This window comes from Molossus molossus, unplaced genomic scaffold, assembly GCF_014108415.1.
Source record: "Molossus molossus isolate mMolMol1 unplaced genomic scaffold, mMolMol1.p scaffold_m16_p_4, whole genome shotgun sequence".
In the NCBI taxonomy this organism is placed as follows: Eukaryota; Metazoa; Chordata; class Mammalia; order Chiroptera; family Molossidae; genus Molossus; species Molossus molossus.
Genome location: NW_023425377.1, coordinates 102,686,503 through 102,708,522, shown reverse-complemented (window position 1 = coordinate 102,708,522; position 22,020 = coordinate 102,686,503). Strand labels below are relative to the sequence as shown.

The window sequence follows — 22,020 nt, the reverse complement described above, 5'->3', positions numbered from 1 at the left end:
TAAGTTAGAGTGCTTGTTCACTGTCTAAGATTCTGTTTAATTATCTGCATTGCATGGTCACATTTTTGCTGTGCCCCCTGAGAAAAATTTTTGAAATTTTTTTCATCGAACATTTTGGAGAGATGAGGTAATACTTAAACATTTTCATTCCTAAGCAGTTACAGAAAACATTTTTAAAAGATGGTATCTATATGTTTAAAGTCAGCATTATGTAACACTAAAACAGATTGTGAGGAAAAAGGTCTTAGCATTCAGGTAATTAGGATTAGAGTAATTATATACTTGTAAAAAACAGTGGTTCAAGACTATCAAAGTGAATAGTGTTTTTATATTTAAGAATTTTGAATAAAGTTTATAGTCATTGAAATAAAATTCTGTCTAAATGTCTCATTGAAATAGAAAAAATAAAATTAATAAAATAGGTAGTTATTTCTTACATAGTCTAAAACCAAAATTAAAATATTCAAACTAAATAAATATTTATGTGAAAGACCACATATTTTGAAATTAGGAAATAAGAAATACAATCAATTCAGCATGAACTAAAAAGAAAGGGAAAAAAGAGTAAAACATAAATAAACAGGATACTTCTACACTGAAATTCAACCGAATAATACAAATTACTTTCAAATGAATACCTTTCACATATAAATTTAGAATATATTTTTTTATGATTGATAGTATAATCTATTTTATGCTATTTATCTAAAATAATAGTATTTTTCTTTTAGCTGTTAATATTTCAGAGCTTTACTATAAATAAAATGACTAAATTAAATAGTATTACAATTTTTTTATATCACAGAAAATAAATGCTCCCAACATGAAGGGAGATAATGGGTTAAAGAAATGACCTGAATAAATCTTGAAGCTAAGAAAAATTTAAGTAAAAAATGAAATATAACACAATAAACCTAGGAGTAGCTGAGTGGTTTAATCGCTGTCTTTTCCGAATCCACTGTCTCTGTCCATGTTAAGTGTGAGATAGCAACTGAGGAGTTGTCAATACACACATCCTACAGGAAGTACCATCGGTAATTATACTGCAATGCAGTGTTCCTCCTGTATTTGAGGCATGTTTCAGAAAAGGCTGTGGTCACTACATATAACAAAGGTTAGTGCATAAAATTTTTAAAGTAGTGTGTGTTATCATTTTAAACAAATCTTTAAGTTTTATTATTTAATATAAATTTCCTATGTGTGATATGTATTTTTATTATATAGGATAATGTCCTTATTTTTAAGAAGTGCAATTAATTACAAAATGTTTTATACACATTCATGCATGTATGTGTGTACACACACACTCAGAGCTAACGCGACAAATTTAGCAATTATTGAATCTGTAAGTGGAAATACCATTGTGTAGGTACCTCTTACACTATCTTATTATCAACTTTTCCATATGTTTGAAATTTGTTATAATACAAAGTTGCAAAAAGAGTTAATTGGACAGAGATATCAATTCACAGTAAAATGTCTTAAGCCTAGTTTTTGTCTGCTAGATAGCACAAATAAGCTATATATTTTATTTTCCATAGAATAGAAGTAAATAAAAATAGTATTGGGTATGCAGGGAGATTCAATGAGGTCAAAAAGCATGACACTGAGTAAATTTTTTAGTTATAGCTACAAAAAGAATTTTTAGACTTCCGGTCAAGATGGCGGGTAGGTAAACGCGGTATCGCAGCCTCCCACAACCACACCAAAGTTACAACTAAACTACAGAACAACCATCATTCAAAACCGCCTGAAATCAAGCTGAATGGAAGTCCTACGACTACGGAATTTAAGCAGCAGCCACATCCAGACTGGTAGGAGGGGCGGAGGCGGACGGGCTGGTCCCACACCCACGTGTGGCGGATAAAAGTCAGGAGGACACCTCGGCTGGGAAGGTCCTCCCTGAGGACTGAGGGGTCCCCGTCCCACACCAGGCACCCCGTTCAGGGTTCCAGTGCAAGGAAGAGAATCCCCATAACTTCTGGCTGGAAAAACCAGCAGGAACTGAGGCTCAGGGAGGCTGAGGAGGCTGGAGCCCCAGGCAGCTCCTCTTAAAGGGCCTGCGCACGGATTTATTGGACTTGCTCCCTCTAAACGTGGAGGGGAGGCAGCTCGAGGGGCACCAGAGACATACAGAGAAGAACTGAGCTGTATGGCATTGGAGAGAGGGCTGGAGAGGGGGCTTTCTCCGGAACAAATGTGCTTTGTTTGTCAGAGGCCTTTGTTCCTTTGGTGAGCCCTTCCCTGGGACAGCAGACAGCCACCATATCTGGGACTCCAGCAACCTGGCTCACACTGTTTGCTCCACCCTGGTGATTCCTTGAGGCCCCGCCCCACCCAACTTTCAGGCCCACCCAAGCTGTTGCTAGTTGCTTAACCATAGGATTGGCCTGTCTTGGATCCTGCTTCAGGTTTTCCTAAATTCTTTCAAATAAGCATCATCTGGTCTCAGCTAGCCCCATACCTCTCGTTAAGTAATACACAGAAACAAACACAGGGAGACAGCCAAAATGAGGAGACAAAGAAACAGGTCCTAACTGAAAGAACAGAACAAAACCCCAAGAAAAGAACTAAGCGAAATGAAGTTAAACAACCTAACAGATGCTGAGTTCAAAACACTGCTTATAAGGATGCTCAATGAACTTAGTGAGAACCTCAGAAAACTTAGTGAGGGCCTCAAGAGCATAAAAAAGGACCAGTTAGAAATGAAGGATGCATAGTCAGAAATGAAGGAGGCACTAACTGAAATAAAGAATAATTTGCACAGATTCAATAGTAGAGTAGGTAAAGCCAAGAAGCAAACCATCCATTTGGAATATAAGGAAGCAAAAAACACCCAATCAGAATAGCAAAAAGAAAAAAAGAATCCAAAAAAATGAGGATAGTGTAAGAAGCCACTGGGACAATTTTAAGCATGCCAACATTCGCATCTTGAGGGTGCCAGAAGGAGAAGAGAGAGAACAAGAAATTGAAAACCTATTTGAAATAATAATGGCAGAAATCTTCCCTAACTTGGTGAAGGAAACAGACATACAAGTCCAGGAAGCACAGAGAGCCCCAAACAAGATGAATCCCAAGAGGCCCACACCAAGACACATCATCATCAAAATGCAAAAGGTTCAAGACAAAGAGAGAATCATAAAAGCAGCAAGAGAAAAGCAGTTAGTTACCTACCAGGATGTTCCCATAAGACTGTCAGCTGATTTCTCAAAAGAAACTTTGCAGGTCAGAAGGGAGTGGCAAGAAATATTCAGAGTGATGAAAAGCAAGAACCTACAACCAAGATTACTCTATCCTGCAAAGCTGTCATTTACAATTGATGGCCATATAAAGAGTTTCCCAGACAAGAAAAAGTTAAAGGAGTTCATCACTACCAAACCATTATTATATGAAATGTTGAAGGGTCTTTTTGAAGAAAAAGATCAAAAATATGAACAAACAAAATGGCAATGAATACACATCTATTGACAATTGAATCTACAAACAAAATGAACAGGCAGAACAGAAACATTCTCATAGATACAGAGAACATTTTGTTGGTTGCCAGATGGGAGGGGGGTTGGGGGAATGGGTGAAAAAGGTGAAGGGATTAAGAAGTACAAATTGGTTGCTAGACTGACAAACCTCAAAGGGAAGGGGGTTGAGGGTAGGAAGAAATAAATCAAAGAACTTACATGCATATATGCATAACCAAAGGACCCAGAGAATAGTGTGGGAAAAGGCAGGAGGGGTTCGGGGTTGGGGAAGAGGGGGTCAATGGAGGGAAAATGAGGATCTGTAATACATTCAACAATAAAGATTAAAAAAAAAGAATTTTTAATGTTGCATGTTCTCCAAAATATAATCAGAATAAAACTCATATCAAGATAAGTAAATTTTAATAAAATTATTTTAAAATGAGAACCCAAACAACCTTTTAAATATCTCAAGTCTCACACAGGCACAATTCAAATGTGTCAAACAACTATGATTGAAATCGTCTTCTGGGTTTTCATAAACACTATATAAAAAGATAGATGAATTTTTCCAAATAATTGTGTGTATATATTGCTCTATGAATAATTTACATTTTAAAACTCAGTGTTTGCAACTGGAAATGGGAGGCAACAGAATATAATACTCAAGAGTTAAATTTGGCCTTTCTCAAAATTTAATTTTGGTTGTGACTCAGACACTTACTGTCTATGGGACAATAAGCAAAACATAACCTTCTAGACCTCATTCTCCTCGCTTATAAATCACAATTATCTTAGCATCTACCCTCTTGGGGTTCTTCTGAGGATTAAAAGAGTTAATATCTCCAAAACACTTAAATCAGGCTTGGTGCAGAGTAAATACCAGAACCTATTGGTTAAGTAACCTAATTAATGAAATAAAAACTATGAACAAATCTTAAATTTCTAAATAGGCTCATTTGTGTCTAGAAAATCAAAGTTGATCAGAGAGACATTAAAAATGATCCAGAGTATTTATAGCATTTCAAAAGTATATATTTTTTTTAATGAATGCAAATTGAAACAAATAATCAACCATACCTGTGGTATGTCCAAGTTTTCCAAAGGGGTTCTGTGTAAGGTCAATTGTCCTATCAATTTGAAAGATATTTAAGTCTTCATCATCTAAGGCAATATCACCCCAAAACACAGCTAAAAAAAAAAAAAAAAAGTTCAATTAAAAAATAAAATATTTAAAAGAAAAATCAATGCAAATAAGGCTCAATAGAAACTTACCATAACAGACATCAAAATATAACTTTAAAAAACAGCAAATTTAAGAGAAATAATAAATTAATAATAAGATAGCAAAATATTGACAAATGCCTTGAAAATTCTGAGATATTTGTTTTTTTGAAACAGGTTTACAAATTTTCTTTTTATAAATTTGCTTTAGATTTTTCTTCTGTAAAACCAAAAGTAGGGAAATACATGAAAAAATGTAGGAAGTGACAAAATCCACACTTTTCAAATCACTGTCCTTTACTAGAGTCAAACCATAATATTTATAAATTTTAGTTATAAAAAGCTAGTTTATAAAAATAATTTATGAAATTTAAACTTTAATCCTGAAAAGTTATACAATGTTTTAGGCTTTGATCAAAGGTTTATTATATAAAATTTTTTACCCAGTTTAGTTCCCTCATAAAAAACTGACATGAGATTTATGTGTAAATTCAGAAAGGAAGCCAATAAAAATTAGTTCAGTGTAGGTTATCAGTTCAACATACAGAAAACATTTTATTAGAATTCTCTCATTAACCCCGTTCTTCTGCCCAAATGTCAATGGAATGGCAGTCTGTAGAAGTAAGGAGATGTTTCCTATGTTTTACTATCATAGAAACAAAGTCATGAAAAGACTGTGGAACAGTTTATAGCACTGGCTAAGAGGTTGGTCTTGACACCTAAAATTGAATCCAGATTCTGCTCAGCTTCATATACATGCAACAAAAACCTGCGATGCTCCACTTGCCCTACAACCAGACATCCCAGGAAATAGGTAACCTGCCTAATCAAATATTTTGCAATTATTTAAAAGGCTTGTTTAATTTTATAAAAATAAATTTTGCATTTTCTTCTTCTTCTTTTTTTTTTTTTTAGATTTTACGGTACTTTAATATAACAAGTACTTTAATAACAAGTTAACTAGTTATTTAAATCTCCCATCATGTGTATTTATTACACAGATGGCTGTGTGCACTGACTGGCAGTGAGTCACAGCCTGTCTCTTCCTTTCTTAGTGCTGGGGGACAACTAGAGACATGAAGATTATACTTCTCTAGCATTAATTTGCATGGGAGTCACAGTGGAGCTGGTTAAAATGCAAGCTCTAACTTAGTAGGTCTGGAGAGAGGCCTCAAATCCTACATTTTTAACAAGCTCCCATTACTACAAATAATAATCATTGTCATCATTTTTATTAGTAGTTTTTTTTTTTTCCTGCAAGAATAAACTTTTACTTCCTTCTGAATTAGCTGGTTGACTTGAAAGCTAAGGCACCCAACCAAACAAAACACAATTTTTCAGTACTACATTTATATAATAAAAGTAGTACGGTAAAATAAAACTCAAATGTGTTTTAGATTTTTAGTTTCTTGTAATGACTTTTCACATGCAATGGGATTCATGTCTTGATGGATTATCTCAAACACAGGTCAGCAATCCAAGGACACAACACTTCACAGAAGCGAAAACATTACTTCTGGGGAGAAGAAAAGGCATGAGGCCAGATGACTGTTAAAAGGAGACAACACTAGCTTGGCCGGTGTGGCTCAGTGGCTGAGCATCGATCCACACACCAAGAGGTCACCAGTTCTATTCCCGGTCAGGGCACATGCCCAGGTTGTGTATGGGGGGGAATGGGGGTAGTGCAATCAATATTCTTGCTCATAGATGTTTCTGTCTCTCTCTCCCTCTCCCTTCCTCTCTCTCTAAAATCAATAAAGAAAAAAAAAATTTATTTAAAGCAGACAAAACTATTCTAGAGTACATAAAGCCATTTCTTATCTATTGTCATTTTTTTTTTTCTGAACTAATAGCTTCAGAATAGCTTAGGTGGTTCTGAATATGCCACAAATTGCTTCAGGAGAAAATCAAATATTTCTTTGAGAACAAGTAGTAGTGAAGGACAAAACCAATTCATTTACATGCAAAATTGATAGACTGTAAGTCTAATATATCTTTAAATCTTAATATTATCAATAGAAAAAAATAGAAATCTTAGAATTTTCAACCTATTACATAGTTTTAAAAAAAATATTTCATTGATTGATTTGAAAAAGAGAAACACAGATTTGTTTCTCCACTTATTTATGCATTCACTGTTTGATTTTAGAAGGTGCCCTGGTCAAGGACAGAACCTGCAAGCTTGGTGTATTGGTACGATGCTCTAACCAACTGAGCTATCTGGCCAGGGCGGCTATCACATAGATTAAAACATACAATTGCTTTCTTTATATGTCACACATTTTAGAGTTTCCTTAACTCATCCTTCTTGGGTGAATAGGAAATCAGGGTGTCCTACTTCTGCATGCTAAAATATTTTACTTATGCATTGGTATAGCATGCTGCATAATGACAATTTATATTAATATGGCTTTAGAATCTGCATTATAATCTAATATATATGTTTGCTATTTAGTCTCTGAAATATTTGTAATAGTTTTAAGACTATGAATGATCACTCATTAAACCCATGTAGCACAGTGATTTGAGGTTTAGCAACAGCAGAACTGAAAGCAATATAGGAAACCGGTTATAGATGACAACACGAGGGAAATGCTCAAGTGCAATTCGACTATTTCCTATCTGGAATTCTGCTTGGATTCCTATGGTCAAAAATGGGTTGGGAGTTAACCAATAGCTCAAAATAAAATGTCAAGAAGAATGATTTTTAAACTACATGGAAAACCACAGGCTTTGCTTTTCTCCTGAAGGCTATTTGCATTCATCGTACTACAAAAAAAAAATTCTTTTAATCGGAAACCAAGAAAGACAGAGTTCCTTTATTACAGGAGACAGAATAAACACATTTTATATAAAAGAGTGTGTGGTAAGAATAAACAGTCCAAGACTGTGATTCCCTACACCCTAACTTGAAATCATGTCTGTTCCACTCACTTCCAGATTCCCCAGTAATCTTTAGCCCTTCAGTTTGGAAGCTGGCTTCCAGGGATCAGCTTCACGGGGGCTTCCAGTCTGTGATTTCCTACAAGCTGTATGCAAAAAATATGCATGAGTTTATAAACACAGTCACCACATGTTTTGAAGGGGGGAGGTCACCAGTAGATCACACTAAGTAAAGAACCACTACTGTTGCCCAAAGCAAAGACTCTCAGTTGACTCAGGAGAAAATACTTGCAAATTAAATATCCTCAAGAAGATGACTATATTTACTTGCATTAATGCTAAGAGATCTGATAGCTGGTCACCACTTGAGCACACAGTCTAATAGCCAAGTGGATACAGTCTCCTCAGGCATCACCTACAGAAAGCCATCCCAGCAACCCCGTGTTCCCAGCTAACCATTAGGTATCTCATCTGCTTCCATGGCCTGCCTACGGTTCTCTCAGTAATAAGGCCACACAAGATTTCATAATATGTTTGCAATCATCTGATTCCTAAATCTAAATTTAAAAATACTGACCACAGTATTGCTCATCATTTAACCCTCACTGACAGAGAGTAGGGGGTCAATATATGTTCTGAGACGCACAAAGAAAATGTAGAGGAGAAAATACCATGGAACGGGGTATAAGTTGTGTATAGCAAAAAGGAGGTTAGGCATGCTACATACTTCACAAATTTGCCCTAAGACCCAAAATACTAGATATTCAACTATCTCAAAGGTGGAATATTTCAAATTCTTTCAATCTAGAGTGGATTAGTGCTGTATGCTTGTTAATAAAACAATTAAAAGGCATCGGCCTTTCTTTCTTATTTCAGTAGTATATATGAAGTGTAGTTATGGGAAACGTGTCCTCTTTTCTCTAAACTCCACACTGATATGCTCAGAAAACTGAACCAAACAGGTCAGTTCTCTTGAGACGTAGGGGATTTGGAGAGAGTTCAAAGATTCAACAAAAGCCAAGAGCACTTTCTTATTACTTTCTCCATGTAGAGCCTAAACTTTCTGCGTTTACTGAGATTGGACTTAGGGTGGAGAAATGATGTCTTGTGCAGGCCTGTCTCCAGTAAAGACCTAGAGATAATGTCCTCAGACAAGAGCAAGAGGCAAGAGCGAAGGCTCAGAAGTCAACTACTTTTACATGATTGACAAGCTCTACGCAAATTCCCAAGGAAAAGTAAGACTTGGCAAAATTTCTAATGTATACATTTCGGAGACAATGTTATACTACTTAAAAAAGAAAATAATTTTCTGGTGGCATTTCATATGCGCAGAACAAGTTTTTTTCTCCCAAAATGACACATGTGAAAGTTAATTTAAGCTCTAAGTGTGGGAAACGATCATCTAAAATTTTAAAAGCTCCTGATACAATACAAAAAAGAAAAAGAAAAATATCTTTTTATATAAACTCTCAAAAGTACTCTTCCCCAAAATGAGAAGAATGTTTTTCACCTAGTACATTTCTTTCTCAAATTTCAAATAATAAAAAAGTGTTTGCAGTCCAATTATGTTAGTAGTTGTTCCTTAAGAAAGCATTCCATGCAATGTTTTATTTAAATATTTTATAGGGATTTTTTTTCAAGATCTGAATTCTCACTTCTGCCATATCCAGTCACATGAATTGAACAAAGCCTTCTAAGCTACCATTTAAAAGTACGCATGCAGCCCTGGCCAGTTTGGCTCAGTGGTTGAGCATCAGCCTGCGGACCAGAGAGTCCCAGGTTCGGTTCCTGCTAGGGGTACGTACCACAAAAAAAAAAAAAAAAAGTATGCATGCAGCCCAGCCGGTGTGGCTCAGTGGTTGAGCATCGACCCATGCACCAAGAGGTCACAGGTTTGATTCCCAGTCAGGGCACATGTCCAGGTTGTGGACCCGATTCCCAGTGGGGGGCATGCAGGAGGCAGCCAATAGATGTTCTCGCTCATCGATACCTCTCTCTCTCTCTTCCTCTCTCTCTAAAATCAATAAAGGAAAAAAAAGCATGCATGCAGTTAACTACAAATGATGAGTTAAATACAACGTGTTGCTCATCTTTCCCTCATAAACCAGACTGAAAGGTGCTTCTGAGTAACACGACTCTTATCTGGTCTCGTTAAAACAAGATGCCTTCATCAACCAAAGCAGACTTTTTGGAGCGAGGGGGTGTGGTGCAATATAAAAAGGTTGATACTCTTTGGATCACTGGTTAAAAATAAATAAATAAGTAAACTGTCCAAACATACTCCAAATTTAGAGGTCCTTTCAAAGAGCACAGAACTGCTGCGAGAGTTCAATACAGTCTTCTTCAATGATTTCCTGAACACAAAATAAAATATAATCTCCATACAAAAGCAAATGTTCACTCTGAAATCCAAAACAAATAAACATGCACATACATATACAACATGCTATAGCAAGGAACATTCCTCCAGAATATAGAGGCATTGGATAACAAAGTCATTTTTATGATCTTAACGAGTTTCAAGATTAACCTAGATTGATCAATAGACTCTGAACACAGAACACAAGCAGCAAGTTGTCCTTTTAAATCTTTTTTTCTGTTTCAAAAACAATTTTACATTCTGAATATAATGAAATGTGAAAATTTCAAATAAACGTATCTTCCTTTTCAAGTCAGAAAACAAAACTTTTCCCATAACAAAAGATCCATTGAAATACCATATCAATCTGCATTTATGGCCCACAATGCTCATGGATAGGATTTCTCAAGACATTTTTAAAATATCACCCATACCACAAATATTCGTTTTGAACTCTTTGTCTCAAAAGAGAAAACATTAACAGAAAAGAACTTTCATCAAGAAATGTATAAATAAATACAGAAAAATTTTTTGTTCAGCCTATTTTCTGTCTCAAACTTTAATTAAATGAAACACTGCAGTTCAGAAGTTTTAAAAACTGCCTTCCTTATACTTTGCAAATAATGAACACATAATCAACCACTAGCAAAGCTGGTTTATTTCTATTCCCACATCATACATCTTGTAATGACAGAACAAACACTTGTTTCTTTCTCCCCTTAGGCCCATTATTGTTTACCTTTGTAGCCAGTGTAAGAATCAACCCTGATACTTCTTTTTACATTTAAGTTTGTTTACTTTCTAAATATTGACACTAACTCTTGGAGTACCTCTTGATGCCTTCCTGGAAGTAAAACTGTTCATGCATAGTTACTATTTTCTATATTCTAAGCTGTGTTTTGCCCACTGGCTGGTCTCTGCCTCACACAAACAGAAGAATCTTTTTTTTCCATTTTCATTTGGTCTACTGTTATGATAGGTTAAGAGAGAAAATGTTACATTCCAAACTTTCTGGTTACTATTCATCATTGTAAAACATTTCCTCTTGGGCCCAAGTCAAAGGCTGGTCCTTTTACTTTGGTTAATATCTCCCCCTGTTCAACCCGCAAAACATGTACTCAGTGGAATGAGCTTTAAAAAGTTTAAAACGCGCTGACATTCTGAACACTTGCCTCCAATATTGATTTCTATTTCTTCTCTTCATAGACCCAGAGACCTCAAACAACTGAGAGGATAATGAAAAGAAACTTCATTCACACTGTAATAAGCAAAATATTAAAAGATCTGTGACACCTAGTCAAAATTATTTTCAACATTTTAAACTTTTACTTTTAGAGTTCCACAAAGTGTAGTAAGTTATTCTATTAAATGTGTGCGGCTTAATATTAACAAAGCACCCTCATCGCCATCATGCCCTTTGAGTCTTAGAAAATTCTAGGATATCGATTCATACCACTAACCTGCTGATAGAATTTACCTTTTAAAAGCTAGTTATCCCTTACTGCCTATATATTGTACTATAATATCCACCTTTTACTTGATATAGCGGTTTATTACCACTGACTTTAAGTCATCTGTTAAAGTTAAACACTAAGTCAGAAGCACTGTCTGGCTAAAAATTTCAATTTAAGGTCATGCTGGTGACTCAACCACATGAAGGTCTCATGGGACGTTGAAGGAATAGGTGGTTCCTTTCTTTTTAGATTCGCAGAAACAAGGATGTTACCTCTACTGGTGTAAAGATATAATATATTTTATTGAAAAATGGAAATGTCCAATTAAAAAAATGTGCAGAGGACCTGAATAAGCCCTTCTCCAATGAGGACACTGATGGCCAATAGACATATAAAAAGATGCTCAATCTCACTAATCACTAGAGAGATGCAAATTAAAAACCACAAGGAGATAGCACTTCACACCTGCCAGAATGGCTATCATTAATAAATCAACAAACCACAAGTGTAGGTGAGGGTGTGGAGAAAAGGGAACCCTCATGCACTGCTGGTGGGAATGCAAACTGGTGCAGCCACTATAGAAAACAACATGGAGATTCCTCAAAAAAATTAAAAATAAACCTTATGATTCCACAATTCCACATCTGGGTATGTATCTGAAGAAACCCAATGTGTACACTAATCTGAAAAGATAAATGCACCCCTATATTCATTGCAGCATTATTTACAATAGCCAAGATATGGAAGTAAACCAAGCGCCTGTTTAGAAATCAAAGAAAGGAAGGTTTCTTAACGAAACAGCAATATTAACAGTATTTTTAAAATATGGTACTACCCTGGCCAGTTTGGCTCAGCGGTTGAGCACTGGCCTGAGGACCAGAGAGTCCCGGGTTCGGTTTCCGCTAGGGGCACATAACACACACACACACACACACAATAAAATAAAATAAAATAATAAATTTTAAAAAATTATATGGTACTTCTAGAATAGATCATCTCTAAGCACAAAAGTAGTGAATATATTTAAAAAAGTATCTGATTAATTATAAATATTCATAAGCAAAAGCAGAGACCAAAACTTTTTTAATTTAATTTTTTATTTTAAAAAGTTGTCTTCTATGGCCTTAGAATATTCAATAAAAGTTCAATGTTTACTTCTTATAAAGTAATGACACATTCAAAATCTTAGCTGGTATATTTCATATTAATGATTTCTCAGTTATGTGAAAAATCTGTGTGGGAACTGTAGATTTCTATAAAATTACACATAGAACATTACATTGAGTAAAACTCTAGCTAGGAGTAACAACTTCTCATAAACCTTATATGACAAAAATGTGCTCTAGTGATAATCAAATATACAAAACAATATTCTTCAAATCAGTTAATATTTTCAACATTTGAATATGAAAAAGTCCTTCTAAGTACCGTGATTAATAATTCTAAATCCCTAGTTTGTTTTCATGGCCTCAAGAATGCCACAAGTGTGTGATAGGAAGAGAAAAGCAGACCCCGAGTCATTTCTGTTACATCATTTCTAAACAACAACAACACAAAACAACTATGACACTCTCTGTTATCATAACTTGTATCCAGTCAAGGAGAGGTTCCATATACAGATAGAATTGCTGAATTTGGAGCTTGTTTGAATATATACAACATATATGCAACATTTTTAAAAAGTGGTTTTATAAATATAATGTTATACACTGCAACTCTACCAAATAAAAGTTATAGGTAATCTTGATGCTAAATGGCTTAGGGTCTCTTTCTAAATAAATGTCCACTGAAACAAGATAATAAGGTAAAACTACATCCAATATAAGGTAGGATAATTGAGCATTTCAATATAATTAAACATAAACATACTGGGAGTGACTGAAGCTATCTGGCCAATCATCAAGGCACACATTACAATTTTAAACTGAACTCAGGCTTTCCGGACTGGAATACAATTTAATATCGGTGAAACAAAATTTCAAACTTCAAAGAAGAAGGTCCCATGGTTATCAGAAATCTCTCATAAAATTTTGGAAATGAACCAGAAATAAAAATCTTGCTTAAAATACCCAGAGGTATAACTGTAAGGGAGAAAGCAATTCTTAAAATATGTTTTGAGTTTTGCTAAACATAAAACATCTCAATGTGAAATTTAATTTTGCCAAGCTCAAAACACTTCCAGGTTCTCCCAGGCTTAATGCATACACATTTATATTCTTCTTTTCACCACCCAGGCAGCAATGAAGGAGGCTTCCCAAAACCACAATCTGCATTTCTCTGACCCAAGATATCACCGTTCCCTGTGTAGCCCATCATACTATTGCTACAGTCCCATGGAGAGAAACGCTAACTTTTAGGAGATGAATTACAGCATTTCCTATCTCATGGTTAGAAAAAAATAACATTTTGGTTGAAAACTTTATAGTTTGAATCTTTTTCTTCAAAAAATATTGTCAAAACATAACTCATCTTCCCCCTTTTAAGGCATCAATGTAGCTAAATTGGCTTAGATTTTCTCTGGGGGAGCCAGTTCCTCCAGGTTCATTTGAATCATCATGTATTTCATACAAGTATTTTGTCAAATAATGGTCCTCTCACAATAGCCCAAAAGAGTATGTTTCTGAGCCTGAAATTGGTTACCACTTCCTTAAAGAGCAGTGAAAAAGTAGTGTTTCTCACTATTCACTTGCTTGGTCTATGGTCGAAGTCGGGAACTGAGGAATTAGCAACCCCATGGTCACGGACAATGCTGTGGTGAGGGCCACGGAATGGGAGGTGGGGGTGGGTGGAAGTGGGCAAAGAATTGAGGGGGATGGGGGACATCTGCAACGGTGTCAACAGGAAACATTCCTAATTTTAAAAATTCAGAATGCAGCGGGGAACAGAAGAATCTGAAATCCTCTGGCCTAGAAGCAGTTAGAAGGACATGAGTTCTTACGTATAGTATATGATGGTTAGTAATGTACTATTTTTTTTAACCTCAGAAATGTAGATTCATGCTTCTTGTGTACAAGTTCCATATTGTGAAAGAAAAGTCAACATGTACACATAAATTAAAATTCTGGTTCCGCAAACAGAATTCTGAGACCAAAGACAAGGACAGCACCCATGGACAGCTCTTCTCCGCGGCGTACGACTTGCAGAAGGGATGTGGAAAGGGCCATGCCTACCTTTATTTCTATGAAAACTCTATCAGGTAGGTCAATCACCCTATTATAGATTTAAAAAGACTAAAGTTCAGTCTTGAATTTTAAAAACTAACTTGTCTAAGTTTTGGTAAGAGGTAAAATTCAAACCCACGTGTTTTATCATTAAGTTGCATTAATTCATGAATGAAAGTTAAACAGAAACCAGACTAATCACAATCAAATAAAGGAAAAAACCAACATAAATTCTATCCATTGTCTTTGAGATGGTTTTCCTTTCCGGTGCTACCTGTGTGTGGGAGCTTTGCCATCATCCTCTCCCTCTTGTCTGCCCCACACCGAGAGTGAATCAATACATTCTGTTACCTCTGCCGTCTATACAGCCCAGTGACTTTTCTGCCTTTTCTCCTGTTTCTGTCGGCATGCCAGGCCAGGCTCTCATCACCTTCGAGCTGAACCAATGAGTAGCTCTCATACTGGCCTCTGACATGCCACTCTACCAGATTACTCTTTCTGGAACACTTTTAACATTACTGCTCCATACAAAATCTTCCACGAATGGCCCTATCTCCCCTGGTACGATTTCTCAAAGTGTGAGCCATGAGTTATATCCATTACAATTGGAATATAGTCTCTAAAGATGGGGACCATAAATCTGCGTTTTTATTAGACCCCTGGGTGATGTTTTTGAGTCTCAGTGCTGTGAGCCCCCAGCCCTCAGTGTGGCTTCATCCTTTGCTCCAGGCTTGTCATTGTCTCCTGACTACGGTCTTTGTTCTCCCTCTTTGCCTCATGTAAGCTCTATTGTTCCCTCTCCTCTCATTCTTGTCCTTTCTAAGATCCAATCCTTCATGCTGCGCTCTAAATACCGTAGTGATTCTTAGTATTCCAGGCAAGTGAACATTCCACATCAAATTCTTAGATGGCAACATAATGCAATATAATACACAGATGTCTACCTTCACAGAAAGTGGATGGCTGACATTCTTTTGTAATGACTCATAGTAGGCGCTATGAACACAGATTATTGGAATCTGCAAGAATACGCATCCATGTTGACATTACGGTCACAATGTCTTCCTCTGGTTGTATACGAGGTCACTTCTCCAGCTATCAGGATACTTCCTTCCAACAGCTTCATTCAGTCTTCTAGTTCTCAGATTCGATATGATGTGGATCAGTAAAGCTCATAAATGAGCTTATTAAAAATCCTATGCTAAGAATCAATAAGGCTCTGGTTGAAATTCCAAGAAATAAAGTGCCCAAATAATACAGGGTTCGGGGATGCAGAGATACACTGTATGCTGAAGTCCTTCATTTGCTTCGAGATTCAAAGCTGTCTCTCCACGGCTAAAAAGCTCTCAATAGGATTTCAGAGTAAATGGTGTTGTAAAAGATTTGAACAGGCAGAGTTCCTTAAAGGTAAATAAACCTCATCAAAAATAATTGAAACATTTCTATCAGGAAACACATTAAGTCATTTCTGAGTCTATATACTACCCCAATATGGTACAGCTATATTTATACTGCTTTGGTTGTTTTAACTTAACATAGAAACTAAGTCATGAACAAAGTAAAAATGCAATTTTAGAAATCTCAATGATCTGAACAGAAACAACTAGGTAACATCGATCAATATGGTTTTCACATATTCAGAATGAAAAATATATATGTCCCAAATTATGCAAGAGTAATTGAGATAAGTGAATTTATTTATATTTGATTTAGAGAGTCTCTTAATACCCACACCATAACCATTTGAGGTAGAAATTACAACACATGAGGAGACTAAAAATAAGAGACTTAGTGAATCATCAGAGACAAAGCTAACCAGCATCGAGGCCAGAAGTGGGGCCTACATCTGTGTGACAACTTGAGAGTCAGAGCTCTGGGGTGTATTGTGCCCAGATAACGCACAAAGACACAGACACAGGCAAACACAGAGAGATTTTTGCTGTCCCATACCCCATACATTGCAATGTTGCTCTCAGAATTATTCTCATGTCTAACTTACTGTGTGTAACAAGCACTAAAGTTATTATCGTATAGATATTGATATGCAACAACTTAAGAGGGAGTCCAGTTATTTGCCTCAGATTTTTAAAAAACTGATGGAGAAATTGAGCCTTAGAGAAATTCAGCCAGCAAATCACCAAACAGATTCAAACCTAGACGGTCTGATTACTTTGTAATATTAAACTACAATTACTTTTCTGATATCTTTCTTTTATAGCACTTAATTAATTTTAATGTGTATGTTAAGATGTCTCCGCACTGGGCTGTAAAATCTTCCTGGGATTCTGCCATATTTAGCTTAAAATCCTGTGACTCTGGCATATAGATGTTTCTTATTAGGTGTTAATGACAATACAATTAGACAAAGATGTCGCTTCATACATGTATTTCAGTAATCGGTGATAATTTAATAATGTTCTGCTGGACTGGTACCTCCTTCCATTTCTCCCAACCAGACGTTTTCACTTCATCTGTTTTCATGACGAACGCACAGCTGCAGTGAATCTGTAAACCTCAGAGCAATCACCATGGAGATGAAACTCTCCTCCCAGGTGTAGAGACTCTTAAGTATTGAAATTTCACCCTCACTCCTCACAGTGTATGATAAACTGTAGACAACTGCAATCCTTCCAGTCATCCAATAATATTACGCATTTTTTCCTTCACCTGGATTATCTTTTCTTGTTTATTATCCTTCAATATTCACTATAAAATTCTTAAAATTAGAGAACCAAAATGCAACTTCTCTAAGCTCTAAAGAGAATATAATTTTCCCACTCCTCCTGACAAAAAAAAAGAAAATACTATACAGCAGTTCTCAACCTGCGGGTCGCGACCCCTTTGGGGGTCAAACGACCCTTTCACAGGGGTCGCCTAAGACACAACAGTAGCAAAATTACAGTTATGAAGTAGCAATGAAAATAATTTTATGGTTGGGGGTCACCACAACATGAGGAACTGTAATAAAGGGTCGCAGCATTAGGAAGGTTGAGAACCATTAATCTATAACAAACATAAAATAGTGCTAAGACCATTGTGAGAAGAAACTAATCCAACTACATGCTCATTTAACAGATTTTGTAATATTGCACCTTAAAATCCTAGTCTCAGACTTCTCTTGTTGTTACACAATATTTCTTTCTGTTGTAATCACACAATACTGTTCTTGACTGTGTCCCCCTCACCAGCAGTACTATTATTAAGTTTATAGTCATAATTTATTCATTTATCTTTTTATGAGTCCACCAATATTTTCCAGATCCTTAAAAAATCTTTCTTTTGGGAAACCCAGTTTTTCCCTCAAAGTGGATTTACTACTCCCCTCAAACGTATAAGTATTCTGATTATTGCACACATAGTTACAGTCAGCCTCACTCAAAGACATTTTTAGAATCCTCCTCTCCATATTCTTTGGCATCCCTCACTGTCGCTGGGTAATGTTGTGCGTGCGGCCCTTTGCAACAGAGTGACGCAAATCCAATTAGTGAATAATGGGGGGGGGGGGGGGGCGGCAGTAACTACTGAGGAGTTAAAGTAATAAAGATCCAAATGAGATAATAAGATAAATAAGTTTCGAGTTTAAAAGTAAAAACCATAATGCAATAACCAAATTAAAAATTCTAGCCACCAGAGTAAAGTTGAAAACAGATACATCAGGCGAACACCGTGTTTGATATCAAAGATCACTACAAAAATAAAAAAAAGTCAAAATATGAGGAAATATTCTAATTCTTTATTACAAGGCATTCTGCCACAGCATCCCTTCTGCGGTCTAGAACCTCACAAGGATTCTCCAATGGAATTTATTTCAATTACAAAAGGTGTTCACATTTCAGTTCAGTAACACTTCTCCCTAATAAAGTTGTAAAAACAGATTTAAGGGAAATTATGGCCTACTGTTAAATAAACATAAATGTATAAATGTCCCTGTGTCCTTGACTAAATTGAGGGAAATTCACCCTCTTCATTTGTAAAAAAGGAAAGAAACAACAACAACAACAACAGACAAAGAGCAAATGGATGACCTATCTCAAAGGTGTCTTTTTATGATGAATAAATACCACTGCAGTTAACATCTCTGCAAATGGAAAGCAACAACAAAACCAGCTGGGTGCTGCAGCACGATGTGATATATAAATAGATGCTCCGCGGAGAGAACACGGCCATGGAGAGGCAGGTAGAAGTTAGCTCCTGGTGCTGCAGCGTTGGCACAGTTAACCAGACTCCAGATGGAGAAGGGAGGCTTGGGGGAGCCAACGTATGTGAGAAGCACAGGCTGTCCATCTGGTGTACCTCACGGTTCCTTAAAAACTGCAGGTTGGGCGAGAACCTGAACAATGACAATGAATAGCAAAGGACAAATACTATACACACTCACTTGGACCTGCCTCCCACACTTAGTCTTACATTACCCAAAGCTGTGGCTAAGTGTCAAAATGTAGAAGTACTCATCCTTTCCACATGACACTTTGGTAATCATGATGTCAAACCTAATATTTACAGCACTATGCCTTGACAAGACAATAACTGCTTTTAACATCTTATTTTGACTTTCATTTTTATTTGACCGCTCTAGATACGTTGAATCTGTTTGAAAGAGATTTCAACCTTACTCCTCACAGGTTATGATAAATTGTAGACAACTGTGATCCTTCCAGTCGTCCAATATTATGCATTTTGCTTGGAAATCTCAAGTCAATATCCAAGTCCATCACTTACAATTTTCTGCTTGCAACATAACCACAGGGTGCAATTTTGCTAAGTACTCTCCACTGTATAGCAATGATCCCCTTCGCTCCAGTTTCCAATAACATGTCCCTCATTCCCTCCTAAACCCTCCACCAGAAGCAACCTAATGTCCATATGCTATTAGTATCATGTTCAAGGCAATCTAGGCTTTTTCCATCAGCCTCATTCCAAAGCCATTTCTAGCCATTTAAGTATTTATTGGAGGAGCACCTTACTTCCAGGTATCAAAATCTGTATTAACTTTTATTGCTGCCATACCAAATTATGAAAAATTTGTGGCCTAACACAATGCCATCTATCTCATGGTTGCTGTCGGTCAGGACTTGGGCACAGTGTGGCTCAGCTGGCTGCTCCGCTTGGAGAATCACAGGCTCAAATTGAGATGTCAGCTTGGCTGCAGGCCTTTCTTGGAGGGTACAGAGAAGAATCAGCTTCCAACTCATTCACACTGCTGGCGTAATTCATTTCCTTGGGGTCATAGGGCAGGGATCCCCAAGGCCCCCCTTTCCTTGGGAGCCTCTTTATGCCCCTTGAAGCTACATGCAATCCTCTTCCCCTTGACCTCCAGCAACAGCAGGTTGAGTTGTTCTCACACATTTCTCTCCCACTTCAAATCCCTCTGACTTTTTCTGCTCCACCTCTCTGACGGACTCTTCTGCCTTCTGCTCTCATGAGCTGATGTGATTAAGGTGGGCTCACCTGAACCACCTAGGGAATCTCCTTAGTTTAAGGTCAACTGCCTAGTAACCTGAATTTCATCTGTAAACCCCCTCTTAGCAGTACTTGGATTTGTGTGTGATTGGATAACCTGGGGACAGGAATCCTGTGGGGCCAGCTTTAGAATCTGTTCACATTTGTGTTCCTGGTTTTTCTTCCCTGCCCTCCTGTCAGATATTTGAATATTTCATTTTAGAATTCCTGTTTAATTTTCTGTTGGCTTTTTTTTTTTTTACTATGATCTCTTATATGATCATTTATGTAGACTTTATACAATCTTTTCCGTTGTTCCATTGTTTACAATATACAGTTCACACTTAAAACCATCAACTTCGAATGAATAATTTAACCACTTCAGCAAAAATACATAAAGTTTACAGCTATGCAGGTCCTTGACCATCCCCTTTATGATGCTGTCATATGCATCACACTGAGCCTGTCGGACACCAGCCATTTCCTCTACTAAATGACTCCCATCAACATACAAACTTGTTCAAATACTAACATTCTTTTTAAAGATCATCCTTGACCTCAAATGTCCCTAATGCTCTTCTGCCATTCTCTCCTTACCACTTATTTTTAGAAGTTGTCTATACATGCTGCCTCTTTAACCAACATTAGTAATATTTCAAGTGGTTTAGTCCATCTATTGGTAGCATCAAGCAAGGCAGACCACTCCTCACAAACCTAGCTTTCCTCCTACAGTATTTGTTATTCCTCCTGAGTCTATTTGCTGCGTCTGCAAAATTCTGCTTCCTAAATGTTAAGATTTCTTAAGCTTCTTCCTGGACTTGCTCCCTCCTCAACAGTGTCTCCCAGTTAGTTATTTCCAGTTCTGTGTATTTAAATAATAGTTACTGCTTCCTCCTCAACAGTGCCTCCCAGTTAGTTATATCCAGGTCTGTGTATTTAAATAAGTTACATATCAAGTTTGCAAAATTCATTCTTGTTGTTGTTAAAATCTCCTTTCTGAGTTTGAAACTCACCTATCCACTGCCGAGTTGACATCTTTACTTGGACCTCTGATATCTTGAATACAGCATGTCTAAAATGTTTTTATTCCTCCACCCTAAACTTGTAACACCAATACTAAAAGGACACATCTGCAGAACTGCATCGACACATCTTCTCAATTCTTATCTGCTTCTTTCCCCACTCTATCACCACCACTGGAGTCCAAATCACTGTCTTCTCTAGATGCTGCACAAGCCTGCTGATGGGTTTCCCCAGGTCACTCGCTTCCACATCCTAGGCAGTCTCCAAGAACAGTGAATCGAGCTCCTTTGCATTCAGACCTTTTCCTCTTGCCCCCTGTTATGCTCCAGCTTCACTGGTCTTCCCCCAGTTTCAGGAACACATCAAGCTCCTTCCTGCCTCAGAAACTTTGCATAATCTGTTCCCTTTGTGTAAATTAAGATACTCTTAATCATTCATCCTTAATCTGTCTTATATGGACGAGTGTTGATAATATGCTAATCATGGTTGTAGATGCAGGGACTCCTGTTAAACAACACAGATAAATCAATAAATAGCAGGTCTTCAAGGTCTACCATTTATGGTACAGTAGACAAACGATGAAAAAAAGGAAACAAAATATACCATATGTATAATCAAGTGAATACTATTATGACAAATTACATGGGAGAAGGAGAAATTTTGGGTGGATGAGGAAGGCCTGAGAATAAGTCAACTAAGTAAACGAGCCAAGAGTATTCAAAGCAAAGAGAAGAGCACATGCAAAGGCTCTGGAGTCCAGAAAGTGTCCTGTGTCAGAGGGACTGAAATATGGCCATGGAGACTTAAGCATCTTGAGTCAGAAGAGAAGAGCCTGCAATAAAGTTGGAGAGCAGATAAAGGCCCAGTCAGTCAGGGTCTGGAGAGACCAGATGAGGAATTTGGCTCTTATAAGTACTTTGGACAGCTTTTAGAGTTGCTTAAGCAATAAATGACACAGTTTGATGTACAAAAATAATTTTAACGTAGTACAGAACTCTTACCATTTGTGACAGTATGGATGG

The 22,020-nt window shown here is 36.8% G+C and overlaps 1 protein-coding gene across 2 annotated transcripts in view; it reads right to left on the bottom strand.

The window, feature by feature from the left end:
* The window catches only part of TLL1 (tolloid like 1), a 174,475-nt gene that overhangs the window by 93,832 nt on the left and 58,623 nt on the right, over positions 1-22,020 (bottom strand). For both annotated transcript variants that reach the window (XM_036240610.1, XM_036240611.1), the window contains exon 2: positions 4,536-4,646. In XM_036240610.1, the coding sequence (XP_036096503.1) occupies positions 4,536-4,646 (111 nt within the window). The remainder of the gene's footprint in view (positions 1-4,535; positions 4,647-22,020) is intronic.